The 17,648-nt window shown below is 41.0% G+C and overlaps 1 protein-coding gene across 1 annotated transcript in view; it reads left to right on the plus strand.

Annotated features, from left to right (window-relative positions):
* Nucleotides 1–17,648, plus strand: part of PRKDC (protein kinase, DNA-activated, catalytic subunit) — a gene marked incomplete at its 5' end in the record, with an annotated part of 200,876 nt that overhangs the window by 164,714 nt on the left and 18,514 nt on the right. The window contains 4 exons of the mRNA XM_080918907.1: nucleotides 1,739–1,850; nucleotides 6,197–6,383; nucleotides 14,968–15,142; nucleotides 17,039–17,232. Coding sequence (XP_080775033.1) covers nucleotides 1,739–1,850; nucleotides 6,197–6,383; nucleotides 14,968–15,142; nucleotides 17,039–17,232 — 668 coding nt within the window. The remainder of the gene's footprint in view (nucleotides 1–1,738; nucleotides 1,851–6,196; nucleotides 6,384–14,967; nucleotides 15,143–17,038; nucleotides 17,233–17,648) is intronic.

Raw genomic sequence — 17,648 nt, forward strand, 5'->3', positions numbered from 1 at the left:
GTCATGTAGAAACCTAGTGAGTAAAAGGTTCTTAAAACAATACAAAAGAAATCTAAGTGCAGTTATCAAATAACAGGGGAGACAGTGCCCCTACTATATACATCTTTTGGCATCACATGATGTCTCCAGTGCTAGGAACGGGTCACATCTAGTTGAGTCATTGACCAAAGGGACCCTGTGGAAATTCCCAAACATCTTAGTTTACTGCTAAGACCATTGATTGCTTTCTATAAACTGATGAAGACAACATGTAAATTGCTCATTAAATGGGGTAGAAGTCAAGCTGGTAACTAGAACTCTACTTCCCCACTACTAGTAGTGTTCCTGGCATTGGAAAGTACTCTGCAGAAAAGAAAGGTAATTTCCAATCCAACTACAAACAAACTACAAACCTACAACAGTGACCTATTTGTAAGAGATAAATGGTACAATGGTGGTACAGACATCATAGGAGTAACCAGCTCATTCTCTGGATTTTTGGCCCACTTCATGAGATAGAAGCCATGTCTGACATTGTTTGGTGCTCATATACTTGAGACTAGATAGACCATGGGCCTAGGGGAAAAATACATACTACTGTTCTGTTAAAAGAATACAACAATAAAATGATTCCCAATGATATTAAGTAGAGTCCTTAGGGAATATGACTAAGAGTGGTGTAGTGAGGATCTTGAGGTAGATCTAGTTCCAGCTTCCAGATGAACTATCACTTGTTTCCATAGTAACTACAGTTTCCTATTCCCACCATCAATGGATTAGTGTTCTCTTACAACACATCTTGACCAGCATGGGCTGTCATTGACTTACTGATCTTGGCCATTCTGACAGGAGTAAGAAGGGATCTTAAAAGTAGTTTTAATTTGCAGTTCTCTGATGACTAAGGATGCTGAACATTTCTTTGTTTCTCAGCCATTTGTGTCTCATCTTTTAAGAATTCTTTGCTTAGTTTTGAAACTTGTTTTAAAATGGTGTAACAACTTTGTGAGATATAGTGTTTTTCTTTGTATTTTGTAGTGCCCTAGAGGTTAATTAACTACGTTGTATAAGATGACTCAAGTTAAGTTAAAGATTCAAACCCAAGGCCAGCTGAGCTGAGGTGGTATTCCTAACTACTGCTTCCTAGCCATAGAAAGAGCCGAGAACATTAGCAGTGTGGGATTTCAAGATCATGAGGATAATAGATTGTTATATATTAGAAATGTATAAAACGTGCACTGCATGATCCTAGGGCTGACAGTATTTGAGAATTAGATACAATGATGAAGGCCTGGTGTAAGTTGTCAGTATCCACACTGACAATGAAGACTGAGCCACCTTGTTCTAGTGCAGGTCATAGTTAGCCCTCAGGAAAATGCATCATAACCCTGTGAAAACATGTAGTTTTCAGTGCTTTTCATTCTTCAAATTGCAGATGAAAGAATGTGGACCTGTAGTGGATGTGAAAACATTTGTTATGTTTATTTTTCTATCTTTTTTCTATATATTCTGAAATGATAGTGTTTATATTACATTCTGTATACTGACATGTATTCCTTTTGTGAATGAAAGACAAAGGTGTCTTGGTTTTTTGTTTGTTGTTCAATTTTAATTTACTAGGATTTTTTTAATTTGTTTTATTCTTATTTCTTAAAAATTAAGAAATTTAAGTTAGGATTCTGTTTACTAATGCTGATTCTGTTCTGTAAGTTCTTCTTGTCGTCCAGCCATAGATATGATCAGTCTCTGATATTATTTTTAGGTGACTTATCATCTCTGGGTCCTCTGAGGAGACTTCTAACAACCTGGACCAGCAGATACCCAGATGCTGTGACAGACCCAATGCACATCTGGGATGACATCATCACAAATCGGTAGGATATGGTCTTACTGATCCAGATGAGGACTCTTTTCCAGAATTGCATGCATGGAGATTCTTTGAGGCCAAAGTTTATGAAAATATGCCTAGCCTACCTCTCTCATACTGATCACCTATAAGCTGTTCTAACAAATTCTCATGGCCACAATGCCTCCTTGAGTTCCACATTTCTTCTAAGGGGCCCTTGCTGTATGTCCACTGGCTGTGCTGGGGGCAGCCCTGTATCTCCTCCTGCTTTTCAGGAGACAGGAAAGAAGACTGCTGTGTAGTGATTCCTTATTGTTCTGTTTTTAAAATTTGTTTTTAATGGTTGGCCTTTTGCTTTCCAGTTCCCAAATGTAGTTGTGTTCAGTTCCCAGTTCTATGTTGATGATCCTTTTTTCCTTTACTTACTGGTTCACTTACGTCCTGATTGCAGCCCCCTTTCCTCTCAGTACCCCTCACATGGCTCCTCCCCTTCTCAGATGACCTCACCCTGTACTCGGGAAAGGCAGTGCTCAGGGACTCCAGCCCCAGTGTCATGTTCTGTTTTCATCTATTACCATTTTATTTTTTATTTTAGGAAATGTTCTTATTTGTGGGGAAATTGCAAGGAATGTATAACTCTCCTGCGTACTTTTTTACCAGGTTCCCCATTTTGTTTGAACATTTTTGACATTTTATTACAAATGCACATAAACCTTATTCTTTCTGTTTCTCCCATGCAGATCCTTAACTTTCTCAATGATCTGCACCTGAGTAGCATTCCTCAAGTCTTTTACACAAACACATTGATCATTTCCTGTTCTCATCTTGAACCTGCTGTCCAGACACAGTTTTCAGCTGTGCTTCCTACTGTAGATCTCCCTGCAAGATCAGATCTTGTCCTGAATTATGGGCTACATTTTATTTTATTACTTTAGTCTCCTTAATTCTGCAGCAGTCCTGAGTCCTATCGTGTGGCATGACGCTGCCAGTGTGAATGATTCCTCCTTGTTTCTTCATGATGAGACTTGGATATGGAAGTCCTCAGGCTCTTGTTCAACTTCTGTCTTTTTCTTCTTCCTTGAAACCAGTAAGAAACTAAAGTGGGGGACAGTCTGAGGTGTGTGCATGCCCTGCATCCTGGTCTCTCACTTCTCTCTAGACTCTCTAGATCTTGACTGCTCATCTCATCTGGATAGTTGAAAAATTATTTCTTGTTTTGACCCTTGTTCCATGGTTATCAATTTAAATCTTCCGGTGAGATACAGGCATCTCTCTACTTTTTTTATCCTTTATATTTTTTAGTATATTTTGGAAATATGCATAGAATGTCTGCAGCTAATTCCTTGCAACTTCAAACTTTGTTTAGGGTTTAGCCAGTTGTTCAAAGTGCAGACACTCTGAAAGTGAAAATAGAAAATACCTACAGTTCAAGGAGGTGACAAATACCTTGAAGGTAATTATTCAGTGTCCTAGTAAGACGTTGCTGTGACTTGTCCTCATCACACTCTTTTCGTAATCTCAAACTATCATAGATATAGACAACGTCTCACTTTCGTGTCACTCTCTCAGCTGCTGGAGTAGGGATTGTCAGACTCTGTTAATTGTGGAATTGTCTATTTTCCCCCTTGGTTTTAAATTTTTCTCTTACTATTATGAAATAACCTGACAAACAATTTAAGGAGAATCAGTTTATTTCCACTCACAGTTCAAGGATGTAGTCCATATTCACTCGGAAGTCATGGCAGTGAGAACTTGACACAGCTGGTTATTTATTCATAGGAGAAGGTGGGGATGATGGATGCTGACTCTAAACTGGCATTTCTCCAAGGAAATCTAGACAGTCCCCCACAGGCATGCCCAGGGGTAACCTAGTCTAGACAGTCCCCCACAGGCATGCCCAGGGGTAATCTAGTCTAGACAGTCCCCCACAGGCATGCCCAGGGGTAACCTAGTCTAGACAGTCCCCCACAGGCATGCCCAGGGGTAACCTAGTCTAGACAGTCCCCCACAGGCATGCCCAGGGGTAACCTAGTCTAGATAGATAATCTCTCATAGGCATGCCCAAGGCTTGTTTACTATTCAGTTCTAGATCCTGTCAAATTGATATTTGCCATCCCATTGATCAGAGTATTGCTTCCTGAGGAAATGCTTCTTTTATCAATGAAAAGTAACTGCAGACTCCCAAGTACTGGAGTTAAATGTGTGTGCTAACATGCATGGCTTTTTTCCCCCAAAGATTTGTGTGTGTGTGTGTGTGTGTGTGTGTGTGTGTGTGTAGACCTGCAGATTCCAAAAACCTCAAATCCCTAGGCAGTTGTGAGCTGTCTGACCTGGATGCAGACAACTAGGCTAAGTTGCAGTGGAAAGTAGTGTGTGTTCTCAACTACAGAGTTCCCTCTCCAGCCCAGTTATGTGTGTTTTCTTGATGTTTTGGGTCATGTTGACTCTTCCACTGACAATCCGTTCACTTTCCTTATTCTTTTTGTTTTGTTTTATCATTTCTGGGTTGGATTTCTGAATAGTACACTCTGGCTTTTGTATGATTGTTTGCACTAGGATTAGAAACCAAGGAGGCTCTGCCTTGTCCGTGGTTCAGCCTTCCATGAATGGTTCTGATTCCTTCACCGGCATGCTTCTGTATGGAGTTCTATGCATAGCTCTTACAGATCGTTTTGTAGCCATACCACATCAGGAGTCCTTTCAATCTTCATGTACCTGAGTCTGGGGTACTCTGGACAACGTCACAGGCCCCAGCATTGCCCAGTGGCACCAGGCACTCATATGACAAAGTAAAAAAGAACAAAACAAGGAAAAGCAAGAAAGTCCTTCTCGTGTCAGAACTTCCTCCCTCATTTTAATTCCCTGCATGTGCAGCCTACAGCTTTTAACTGTTTTCCAGCCTCGTGGATTTTATTTTATATTGTTCAGTTTCTAGATAACACAGAGGCAGGCTACAAGGGGCTCATATTGCCATCCCAAAGTCAAAACTTTTACTTTTTGGAAAGGCAGTTCTCTTTTGGGCTCTGTGCTCCCCAGAATAGTAAACTCCTAGTCTGTCCTCTCTGGTGCGTGAACTTGGATTAATTTCCCCTCACTTTGAGATGGGAGTGCCCACCTCATGTGTGCACATTCCTCCCTATCATTGTTTTAAATGCGATTTAAAGCAGTGAAAGATTAAAACAGTAGTAGCTTTTGGGGAAGAGGAGTAGGAAGAGCTGGCTTGGGACCAGAAGTGCTGATCAGGAGGGAGAGTGTGCAGGAGGGAGAGCTTATGTAACTATAATGTCTCTAAGAAATTAGAAATAGCTGTTGTCCTGGTACATACCTGTACTCCAAGTTATTTAAGCAGCTAAGATGGAAGATTACTAGAGCCTACAAATCTGAGACCAGTTGGAATAATATAACAAGACCCCCATATCCCCTGGAAATGATAGAAACAAGGAGAAGGAAGAAGAAGAAAAGGAAAAAAGTTGGGCCCTAGATGAACACTGGAAGTTATTTGATTGTTGATTAGGGAAAAACTTTGTATGTTACACCTCTTTGCTAGTACTACTGATAGTAATGTAAAATATGTCACTTAAAAATCGTAGTTGTGAATATATATGTAAATTTACCTAATCTTTCATTTGTATGAAATTGTATATAAATTACAATTTATATACACAGTAACCTATACCTATAATACCAGCACTCGAGGCAGAAGCAATGAGATCTTTGTAAATTTGGTTCCAGCCAAATAGTCTACATATCAAGTTCAAGACCAGCCAAGGCTACATATTGAAAAATAGTTATTTCTATTTGAGTGTTAAAAAAATCCCCAGGGATGTGGAATAATTGAACAGATACAAGCTGCATGTACAGGGAAACCAATCTTAGGACATACCTATTTCAGATTTTCCAGTGTTTCCTTTTTTAGGCAGACTCTCACGGTGTGGTACACTGAGGACTCCCTGTACACCAGGCTCGCCTCACACTGGAGCTAATCCTGCTTCCTTTTCCTCAGTGAGGTTACAGATGTGCGCGGCCATGTCCAGACTCACCAGTGATGGTTTATACCTTCTTTGTTACTTTACATTTTTGTCTCTGGGAATAGGACCTTAGATTGGAGGTACAATGACATAAATGGCTTTTGAGCTAAGATGATGTGGAGTACCCATTTAGAGAGAAACATTTAAATTTAATTGCTTTTTTTTTTTTTTAGGGTACTGGAGGCACTGATTAAAATCTAGAAAAGTCTGTTGAACTGCTCTTTGTAGAGCGTATTTATTAAGAGGGCAGGAATCTAACCTTCTGCATATCTGCACTGTAAGAGGTTGTGGTGTGCTGCTGCAGTCCCCTTGGACATTGCAGCTGATTTCTTATTGTTTTGTGTAGCTGCTTCTTTCTCAGTAAAATAGAGGAGAGACTCACTGCTCCTTCAGGAGATCACAGTATGAGTGTGGATGGCGATGAAGATTCCATCGGCATGGAAGTGTACGAGCCAAAGGAAGATGTGCACTGCATGCTTCAGAGCTGCAGATTCGCCATGAGAATGAAGATGACAGAGAGCGCCTGGAAGCAGGTATGCCCCTTTCTGTGCTCTTCTGTGATGCCTGGAAGCAGGCATGCCCCTTTCTGTGCTCTTCTGTGGCTCCTGGAAGCAGGCACGCCCCTTTCTGTGCTCTTCTGTGGCTCCTGGGAGCTCCTTGAACTAACTCTTTCCTAAACTTTTGTCTAGAACATGAACTTTAAAAACAATTATGTGTTTTTATCCTCGCTATAGGGAAATAACTTTCAAAGCTAGGATGTAGCTCAGTGATAGAACTCTTAGCTACCAAGCCCTGCTTTCCACATACAACAGTTGGAGAATAAATAAGTTTGAAGAGACACTTCCTATAAATTACCCACAAAACCTCAAAATAGGTTTATTCGAAACTTATTTATTATTTAAAAATGTATATTTTCTGTTACTTAAAATAAATGTAATTTCAGATTTAAATCATTTTAAAAAAAATGAATTCTTGGTGGTTACAGATTTTGTACGTTTAATTTGTAGATGGCATTTTTATAATAAGCTCTTATGTTTATGTTGCTTGAAAATTATATATTTATCAAAATATTAACTACATTTTAATATATTCAGCTTGTTATTTTAATGTCATTTGTTAACTGCTATTATAAATCTTCTTTATAACCCTCAGTCTACTAAAAATAGTTAACCATTTTATTTTATCAATTTAAATGTTCATTTATGTATTTTGTGGTTTATTAGGAGCAGCTTGAAGAATAAAATAAATTTGTTAGTTACAGTAACTAAGAAGCCATCTGGAAGGCTGGCATTAGGCATATCTCAGTTACTTTCTGCCCTGCATTGTTTTATGTGACTTGCACATAGCAATGCTGGCAGTGTCAGGCTAATCCTGGGAGTTGGAAATGGCTGCAAACATGTCACTGTACTCCATCCACAACAAATCTTCCTCCACTAAAAGCAGTTTCTCTTTGACACCTTCAGGGGAAAGAGAGCAAACACCTTTCTTACAAAAGCCTCCATTGTTGTCCTCCAGGGCCTAGCTTGGCTCTGACTGCAGAAGAAGTCTATTCAAACTCTAGCTAAGCTGCATGTTGTCTGGAGAAGGCCAGCATGCTAGTCCTTCAGGAACTGGCAGTAACTTCCCAGCTGGGGTGCAGTGTGATGAGACAGTAAGAAGGAAACAAAAAGAGACCACAATCTTGTGAGGAACACTGAGATAACTGAATCTTCCAGTGATACTTGCTTTTCTTTAGCAATTTTAGACAGTGTATTTGCACAGAAATGCATGGCTAGCATTAGAGATAGAAAAATAACAATGCAGATCCAAGGATCACAGGAAACCTTCATTGTCTTATTTATAGAAGCAGTGTACAGTTTGGGTTTTGAGTATTTTTATCACCAAGCTCTTTACTATATACCAGAAATTGCTTCGTGGAGCCAGCAGATGAACAATTCTGACTTGGTGATAAGAACTATTGAAAGGGCACTGTATTCTCGGGAACAGAGAAAATCTTTTGGGAATTATGTCTAATTGGAAACTAAAGGCAAACAGTCACAGCAGGATTTACTTGAGTTTAGGAATTTAGTGTAGTGTAGGTGGGGGTGAACTGGGTTAAAGGTGAATTCCTGTGCCTTACTCATAAGGAAAAAGGTGGTCTCAGTCCTATGAGGAGTGATGATGTCCTCGTGCTAAGAATAGGACCGAAAGAATAACATGTGAGACCTTGGAATAACCATGAACGCTCAGTCAGCTAATCTGTGAGAACCCTATAAGAAGCCTCCAGAACCAGGTGGCTGGATATCAGCTTCACAGTACCATGTCTTTGCAATGGGAAACTGGAGGACAGAGGATTAGCAGGTGCTAATTTGCTAATACTGACTGGTATGCTGGTAGCCATGCCTAAGTTATAGAGCAGGGTGGAATCTATGAAAAACAGGTTCTTCAGCAGGAAACTGTTGCCTGCAGTCTTAGATAGGAATTCGTTGCTGTGAAGAGACACTATGACCAAGGCAACTCTTATGAAAGACAGCATTTAATTTGGCACTGGCTTTTAGGTTCAGAGGTTCCATCCATTATCATCAAGGAGGGAAAATGGCAACTTCCAGGCAGACCTGGTGCAGAAGGAGCTGAGAGTTCTACATCTTATTCCAAAGGCAAACAGGAGAAGACTGTCTTGTAGGCAGCTAGGAGGAGGGTCTCAAAGCCCACCCCCACAGTGACACACTTCCTCCAACAAGGCCATACCTCCCAATATTACCATTCCCTATAGGCCACGCATATTCAAAACTACCAGACCTGCATATCTCTGAAGGAAACTCTGAAGGAAAGTGGATGAGAATCAGAAAAAGAAGTTTGTGAGGAACAAGATGTAAGGAGCAGCTTAGAGGTGCATAATAAGGGGAACTGGTGGGTTGAAAACAGAGAGAGGAATTGCTGAAGTGAGGTACCCTGTGGAGGTTCACAGTGCAGCCTAAGCATTGGATGCATTTGCCTTACTAAACTCTAGAGGGAGAATGGTCGTCTGCTGAGAGTGAGCAGGGGTCCTCAGGAAGGAGCTAAGCAAGGCCAGGAGGCTATGAGAACAACTCACTGGCAAGGGCAGAGTCATGCTGGAGACTGTTGACCACACAAACTGCTGAATGGTTGGGGAGCAAGTATACACGTGAGTTAGACAGAGCCAGATTTCCCAGCCAGTGTAATATACACAAACACTGACAAGCTGAGTGTGTTAGGAGAATGTGAAATGCTGGTTAATTATTTGGACATGGACAGAAACAAAAGCAAGCATGCAGAAATGTAGTGGGGGAATGCGGTTGGTTAGAACAGGTTGGCTTGAATTTAAGAATTTGGTGGTGAGGGCCTCCTGGGTAAGCTGAAGGTAACTGTCTCTCAGAGTGTCAGGGAAAAGACGCCATTGTCTTCTTAGCTCCATTCTAAGCAAGACAGGCAGATGAAGAAAAGTGACATGGTTACCATGGGAGCACATGGGCAGGGTTTCTATAGAAACGATATTTGAATTGCAGAGCCTGCTCTGAGCTGAGAGGCTGCAGCCTCTTCGGGGCAGGTTTAGAGTATGATTCACACAGGTGTGCATGAAGGCTAAAGATTTCGCTGAGGGGTTTAGAAATTATGTATGCTGATTACCTGGAAATATACAACAATGAAGGGGAAGGAAAAGACTTCCAGCCACATAAACAGAGAGATAAAATACATGCTTTATTAAAGTGGAAAGATAGTACATGTAATATGACAGGATATTTTCAGATCGTATATCTCATAAAGGTACAGAATTCTCTTATGTACAATGTTTCATAGACGGGTATAGTGGCTCACACCTGTAATCCCAGCAATGGGGCCTGAGGCAAGAGAATCCAAGATCAGCCTGGTCAATACAGAAAGATGTCTGCTTCAAAACAGAGGATATACTTCAAATACTATACTTGTTTGTCATGCATGAAGCCCCAAAACTCCATGAAATTTGGCATGGTGCAATCCCAAGACTTTGGAGGCAGGACCAGAAGTTCAGTGTTACACTCAAGTATTCAGTGACTTTCAAGCCAGTAAGGATACCATGAGACCCTGTTTGAATGAGAGAGGTATAGTGCTTTATAACTGAGCAGAGTTGAGAAAAAGGTTTTGAAAATATATTTTTAATTAAAGTAGAGACATAATTTTTCCCTCTCCTTTTTCCCTCCAGGCCCTGCCAGCTGCTCTTCTCCCGAAACGTTAGTCGCCTTTAGTTCTTTGTCTAGGGCCGAGCCTTGTGCAGTTACCCCCTTCCACATTAAAATGTCAGTTAACATCGCCGTCATTCCACGTTTATGCAGCCATATTTTTAAAAGCGACTGTTTCACAACAAACTGTGATAGTCTAGCTATAATCTTTATGTCCCTTCTTCAGGAATGTTCCCTGAACTATGTAGGATTTATGATATATATGTATCCTTGGGCTCTGGGCTTCCCACCTTCCATTGACCTCTGAATTGAGTCTTGTGATTTTCTGTGATAGTCTCCATTTTCTGTAAAGAGAAGCTTCTTCACTGAGGGTTAGATATACATATTTGTGGGTGTAAAGGTGGTAAGGAGTTAAAATGGTCTAGCAAAGTGGCAACAGATTCTTTTTATACTCATGATCTCATTAGCCAGGGGAGATTGTCAAGGTTTCCAATACCAGGCATGACTTTTCTCCTCTTGAGTGTGCCTTATGTCCAACTAAACAGTGGTTGGTTACCACCAACATGTGAGTACCACTAACTGCACCTTGCCATGCTGGTCATTGTGGCTCATACGTGTGGCAGTCTGTAGAGTATTTAAGCTACCATGTGAAAGCTAGACTACAGGAAGGATACTTCCAGATCAGATCAGCACAAATTTTGTAAGTGTCCTAAGTGTTCAGGGTCTTCAGAAATAGAGATTTACTTTCAACCTCTGAGAGGCATTCATCAGTAGTCTATATAGTTTTGGCACTTACTTGGACTACCATATGAAAGTGGATTTTCGCTTTTGATGTTCCTAAGCGATGTGATTTCTGTTCCTCTGGCTTTTACAGTCTTTCTGCTCCCTCTTTCACAACTATTTCCTGAACCTTAAGTAAAAGACCTTTCTTACTGATGCTAGACACTGCCATCCTCTGCTACACCTGCAGCTGGAGCTGTGGGTCTCTCCTGTGTATTCTTTGGTTGATGGTTTAGTCTCTGGAAGCTCTAAGGGGTCTGGTTAATGTTGTTCTTCCTATGGGGTTGCAAACTGCTGCTTCAGAGCCTATAGTCCTTCCCCTAACCCTCCACTGGGGTCGGCCTGCTCCCTTTGATGGTTGGCTGCAAGCATCTGCATATGTATTGGTCAGACTCTGGCAGAGTCCCTCAGGAGACAGCTATATGAGGCTCCTGTCAGCAAGTGCTTCTAGGCATCTGCAATAGTGTCTGGATTTGATGTCTGCAAATTCCATGGATCCCCAGGTGGGGCAGTCTCTGAATGGCCTTTTTTCTTTTGTCTCTGCTCCACTCTTTGTCTCAGTAATTTCTTTAGACAGGAGCAATTCTGGGTTAAAATTTTGGAGATAGGTGAGTGGCCCCATCCCTCAACCGGGGGCTGTACATAACATCTCAAAATGGTCTGTACAGGTTTTCTCTCCGCTTTATTGGGTATTTCAGCTAATGTCATTCCTGTTGGGTCCTGGAAGTTTCTTGCTTTCCTAGCATCTGGAACTTTGTTTTGGCTACACCCAGTTCCCCATGCCCCATTTCTACACCCTCTTTTCAATTTTCTGACCCTCTGCACTTATCCTGCCTCCTCCCATACCTGATCCCGTCCCCATCTTCTCCTCCCCCTCCCACCCTCTACCTCCTGTGATTACTGTGGTCCCTTCTAAGTAGGACTAAAACATCCACACTTTGGTCTTCCTTCTTCTTGAGCTTCATATGCTCTGTGAATTGAATTCTAAGCTTTTTGCCTAAGATCCACTTATCAGTGAGTACATACCATATGTGTTCTTTTGTGATTGGGTTGCCTCACTCAGGATATTTTCTAGTTCCATCCATTTGCCTAAGAATTTCATGAAGTCATTCTTTTTAATAGCTGAGTAGTAGTCCATTGTGTAAATGAACTACATTTTCTGTATCCATTCTTCTGTTGAGGGACATCTGGCTATTATAAATAAGGCTGCTATGAACATAGTGGAGCAAATGCATGTCCTTGTTAAATGTTGGAACATCTTTTGTGTCGCTACCATCCCCGACCAGCAGAAAAGGAGTGACAAAACAGCGTTCTTCTCAAAGTGGTTTATTCAGGAACCTTACAGCATGCCAGTGAAAATCTTTCTGCGCCCTGTCTCTCTCTCTCTCTGTTTCTCTTTCATTTTTCTTTCCCTTCAAGTGCAGTCCCTTTTATCCTCTCTCAACTCCACCTCCTCAGTCCATGTTGCGTGGCTGCAATTCATAGGTCCGCATCATCTGGCCTGATCTCATCATGGGTGCGCCTGCGCAGCTCAAATGGTGGGAGTGGCTAATCTGGGGGGGGGGGTGGCAGGAGGAAGTCAGGTGCTAGTCACAAGACTAGGCTGGAGTCCCAAGCATCATCTTGGGACTGCCGCCACACCCGCTCTCCACACTTTTGGGTATGTGCCCAGGAGTGGTATAGCTGGGTCCTCAGGTAGTACTTATATCCAATTTTCTGAGGAAACACCAGACTGATTTTCAGAGTGGTTGTACCAGCTTTTAATCCCACCAGCAATGGAGGAGTGTTCCTCTTTCTCCACATCCTCACCAGCATCTGCTGTCACCTGAGCTTTGATCTTAGTCATTCTTACTGGTTTGAAGTGGAATTTCAGGGTTGTTTTGATTTCCATTTCCCTTATTACTAAGGATGTTGAACAGTTCTTTAGGTGCTTCTCAACCATTCAAGATTCTTCAGTTGAGAATTCTTTTTTAGGTTGTACCCCATTTATTGAATAGAGTTATTTGGTTCTCTGAAGTCCAACTTCTTAAGTTCTTTGTATATATTGGATATTTTACATACCTACTCTAATACCCTGTGTCTTTTTATTGTGGAATTGAGTCCATTGATGTTAAGTACCAGTGATTGTTGCTTCCTGTTATTTTTGTTGTTACAGTTGGAATTATGTTTGTGTGGTTTTCTTATTTTGGGTTTGCTGAAAGGAGATTAATTTACTTTTTGTGGGTGTAGTTTCCTTCCTTGTGTTGGAGTTTTCTGTTATCCTTTGTAAGGCTGGATTTGTAAAAAGATATTGTTTAAATTTGGTTTTGCCATGGAATATCTTGGTTTATCCATCTATGTAATTGAGAGTTTTGCTGCATATTGTAGCCCAGGCTACAATATTTGTGTTCTCTTAGGGTCTGTATGATGTCTGCCCAACATCTTTCGGCCTTTAGACTCTCCGGAGAGAACTCTAGTATAATTCTGATAGGTCTGCCTTTATATGTTACCTGACCTTTTTTCTCCTACTGCTTTTAATATTGTTTCTTTGTTTTGTGCATTTGGTGCTTTGATTATTAAGTGACGGGAAGAATTTTTTTTCTGGTCCAATCTATTTGGGGTTCTGTGGACTTCCTGTATGTTTATGGGCGTCTCTTTCTTTAGGTTAGGGAAACTTTCTTCTATAATTTTGTTGAAGATATTTACTTGCCCTTTAATTTGGAAATCTTTAATCTGTTTTACACCTATTATCCTTAGGATTGGTTTTCTCCTTGTGTCCTGAATTTCCTGATGTTTTGGGTTAGGAGCTTTTTTATTTTTGCATTTTCTCTGACTGTTGTGTCAATGTTTTTTCTATGTTATCTTCTGCACCTGAGATTCTCTCTTGTATTCTGCTGGTGATGCTTTCATATATGAATTCTGATACCTTTTCTAGGTTTTCTATCTCTAGATTGTCTCCTATGTGATTTCTTTATTGTTTCTATTTCTATTTTTAGATCCTAAATGGATTTGTTCAATTCCTTCACCTGTTGGGTTCTTTTTTTTCTGTATTTCTTTAAGGGATTTATGTGTTTACTCTTCAAGTGCTTCTACTTGTTTACCTGTATTCTCCTGTATTTCTTTGAAGGAGTTATTTGTGTCTTTCTTAAAGTCCTCTATCATCATCATGAAATGTGATTTTAAATCATAATCTTGCTTTTCCAGTGTGTTGGGCTATCCAGGGCTTGCTGTGGTGGGAGAACTAGTTCTGATGATGCTCAGGAGTAGCCTTGGTTTCTCTGGCTTATGTTCTTGTTCTTGCCTCTAGCCATCAGGTTATCTCTGTTGTTAGCTGGCCTTGCTGTCTCTGACTGTAGCCTGTCCCTCCTGTGGGCCTGTGATCTTAGGTGTATTAGCACTCCTGGGAGGCCAGATCTCTCTGCTCAGGATTGGGTTGTAGAGAGCTGTGCACAGGTTTAGCTCTGGAGTACAGACAGAAACCGGAAGGATTGCACCATTTTCTAATACCATTGATTTGAAATAGCCATGATAGGACTTAGACAGAAAAATTCCCCTCGATGTGGAGATTAAATAGTGACTACTGAGAAGCAGGAGTCTCTTCTGGTCGGCAAAGATGCTTTCAATTTGAATTTAAATATTTGGTGTCAATACAGTAAACACTTAAATATGCTTAAATCGACAAAGTTCATAAAGTGATTGCTGTAATATGCGTAGGTTTACTGTACAGTTCTGAGGCTACAGAAACAAGCAGGTCTCTAGAGTTCACTGGCCACCTAGCCTAACCTACTCCGGAAGCTCCAGATCAGTAAGAGACACTGGATCATAAAAGACAGTGAACAGAATCTACAAAATGACACCCGAGATTGACCTGAGATCTTTCCACACATATTTTTTAAAATGTACCTATAAGGAAATGAATTGAGAGCTCAAGGGCCTGTTGTAACCAGGAAAACAGGCCAGCTGAAAGCTTTTAAAGTAATTTTCAGAACTATAGATGGTATTTTGGCTTTTTACACCTGATAAATACATCCCATGCCTTTAAAAAAGGATGTGCCAATGAAAGTTTCGAAAGACTAATTTTCTTAGACATAGGTTGTATCTCTAATGGTATCGGCACTGTAGCCACCAGAAGCACAGGAAACCCCTCTGGCTACACAAGATGTCTCAAAACCTTTTATTTCTCTTTCTTCTGTTTATGTAGAGTAATTTCTCACTCTCCATGAAACTCCTGAAAGAGATGCATAAAGAGTCAAAAACGAGAGAGACTTGGCGAGTGCAGTGGGTGCACAGTTACTGCCGGCTGAACCACTGCCGGAGCCACATGCAGAGCCCTCAGCAGCAAGTCCTCACCATGCTCAAGACCATCAACATGCTGGGTAATTCAGTCTGACAGTGCTCTTTTATATTGTCTTAATAGAATGCCACAGAGCGACTTCATTTAGTTGGGTTTACCTTCAAAATGAAGTGGAAATTAAACTTTTCCTCCTTGATACTTAACTTGGCTTTTAGCCTCTACACATAATAGAAGAAAAGTTTCCTTGGGCATGTGTTGGATCTGAAGTTCATATACTGCCAGTCACCTCAGGTATAGTGGGACTACCACAGGACAGAACACTGCCATAGGCCTTGTAAAATTACACCAGGAGGACTACTTTCTCCACATAACTCTAGGAACAGAACACATCCACATATGATAGTACACACCTATAATTCCAGCACCGAGGAGGCTGGGTAATTGCCACAATTTCAAGACTTGCCAGTGCTATTTAGGGAGAATGTCTCAAACAAACAAACGGACAAAAGAACCCAAAGCAGGGAGAAATGGGAAAGGTAAGAAATGGCCCTAGGGTTTCTTAATCCATTATACTGATATTAAAACCATGGGTACAATTGCCTGGCATGTCTGAGGCTCTGGGTTTGCTCCCCAGTAATAGTAATAATATTGAGTACCCACAACAATAGCTGTCCTGCAGTTGGAGCAGAGACAAGGAGTTGTATGAGCTGAGCAGTCTAGTGGCAGTGATCCTGACTGGGGGACCAGACTACCACGAACAGGGCATGGCTGCTGCGCTTTCTTGTGGGCACATTGCTGGTTGGTGCAGCCCTGAGCTCCTTGCCCAGCACTGTGTGGTCAGAAGCAGAACTAGTCCTTGTTTAATAAGAGCTATTTTCTGTTCTTTGCAACAGACAAAACTAAGAATTAGATAAAATGTGATGGATGATTCTAGAATAAAAAGGGTATTCCTGCTTTTCAACTTTAACACTGGGTGTCAGGGTTTATTTTTAGCTGTGGGGTCCAGGAGCCACCTTACAAACCACATGAACAGCACTCTCAGTCATACAGTCAGGAGTTATTGAGCATTAACCCCAAGACTGATCAATCAATCAGGACTGCAGACCAGACTCTGAGCTGTCTTCAACCCCAAGCCAGAATCCTACAGAGCTTTTAAGCCTGAAATCCGCAATCATCTGTGCCAAGTTATTCCACCAACCAGGATTTAGGGCTAGGGCACTTCCTTAGGCACATGTCTTTGTGGTACATTTATCCTGTTCCTATTGGTTGGGGTATTCAACTGTGGTGGGGGACATCTGTTTTATATTTATGTCTTATTTTGCCAACCCAGATGTCAGACATGTACATGACTCTTTATGCCAAGTAAAATTTCAGTTCCCAGAGAGGCCTTGGGTACTTAAAACTTTACCCAACCCCTACTGGAAATGGAAGTCTTATTCCAAATGGCTTCTAATATTGGTAAGGTGTCTCTTATGTTGTGGTCTATCCCAGAGGCAGCTTATATCCCAGTATAAAAGCAAAAGCCATCAAAGTTCATACACAGTTGCAGGAAGTGCTGCTGAGTGGTTGGTTCTGGTCCACGCTTATTGTGGCTAACTACACAAAGCAGTTCCACTGACTTTTGTTGTGATTGGTTTCAAAGAGCATCAAAGTACATAATATAACAGAATCTGTAATCAACTCAGGCCTAAGAAATTTCCCTAGTACAGTAGTAATAGCATATGAGAAAGTTTCTTTGTAACAGTAATAACAGCATGAAATGGCTGGCTAGACAGACAGCAGTTACTCAGGCCTTACCATTAACGAAAAACATTTTCTACTAATCAGGGAGTTTAAGGCAATCTTTCATCAGAAAGTAAAGCCAGGTTCTTGTACTTCTAAGACTTATGTTAGTTAATCTCTTAATAGAAAAAAAGTTACTGTCTGAATTTCTTACTTTTAAAAAAAAAAAATCTTTTTTTTTTTTTTAATGCAACAGAGGAAAGTGATATTTCAAACTATTTAAATAGAAACATTCAGGCGTCTTGCGACCAGAACATTCTCTTGGGCACAACCTGTAGGATCCTGGCTGATGCTCTCAGCAGGGAGCCAGCCTGCCTGTCAGACCTGGAAGGAAGGAAAGCAAAGTCAGTCTTGGCACTTTCCGGATCTAATTCGGAGAACACTGAGAGGGTAAGTTCTCGTATTGTGTGTCTTTTATGTGCTGCCCTCCGGACAGAGTAAGGCCGCACTGAGCATGTTCTTCTGTCTATTTGAAATACGCTTAAAGGCAGGTACAGTGGCTCACAGTTGTAAGCCTAGCACTTGGGAGGTACCACACGCACAGCCTAAAGTACAGTGTAAGACCTGGTCTCAAAAACACAACTGAAACGAAATGATGAAATAAAATGAAATGACTGCCAAGTATTGGTTCAAGTTTTTTATATGGAAAATTGAATAATCCATGTATTTCCTATTACTTGTTATTTGAATTAAATCTTTTTGGGGGGAGTTGTTTAATTGAGCCAGTGTCTTCTGTATTCTAAGTATGTCTTAAACTTGCTTTCTAACCAAGGATGGATTTGAACTTTCTATATGTCCGATGTGCT

Source organism: Micromys minutus, assembly GCF_963924665.1.
Source record: "Micromys minutus genome assembly, chromosome: 7".
Lineage (NCBI taxonomy): Eukaryota > Metazoa > Chordata > Mammalia > Rodentia > Muridae > Micromys > Micromys minutus.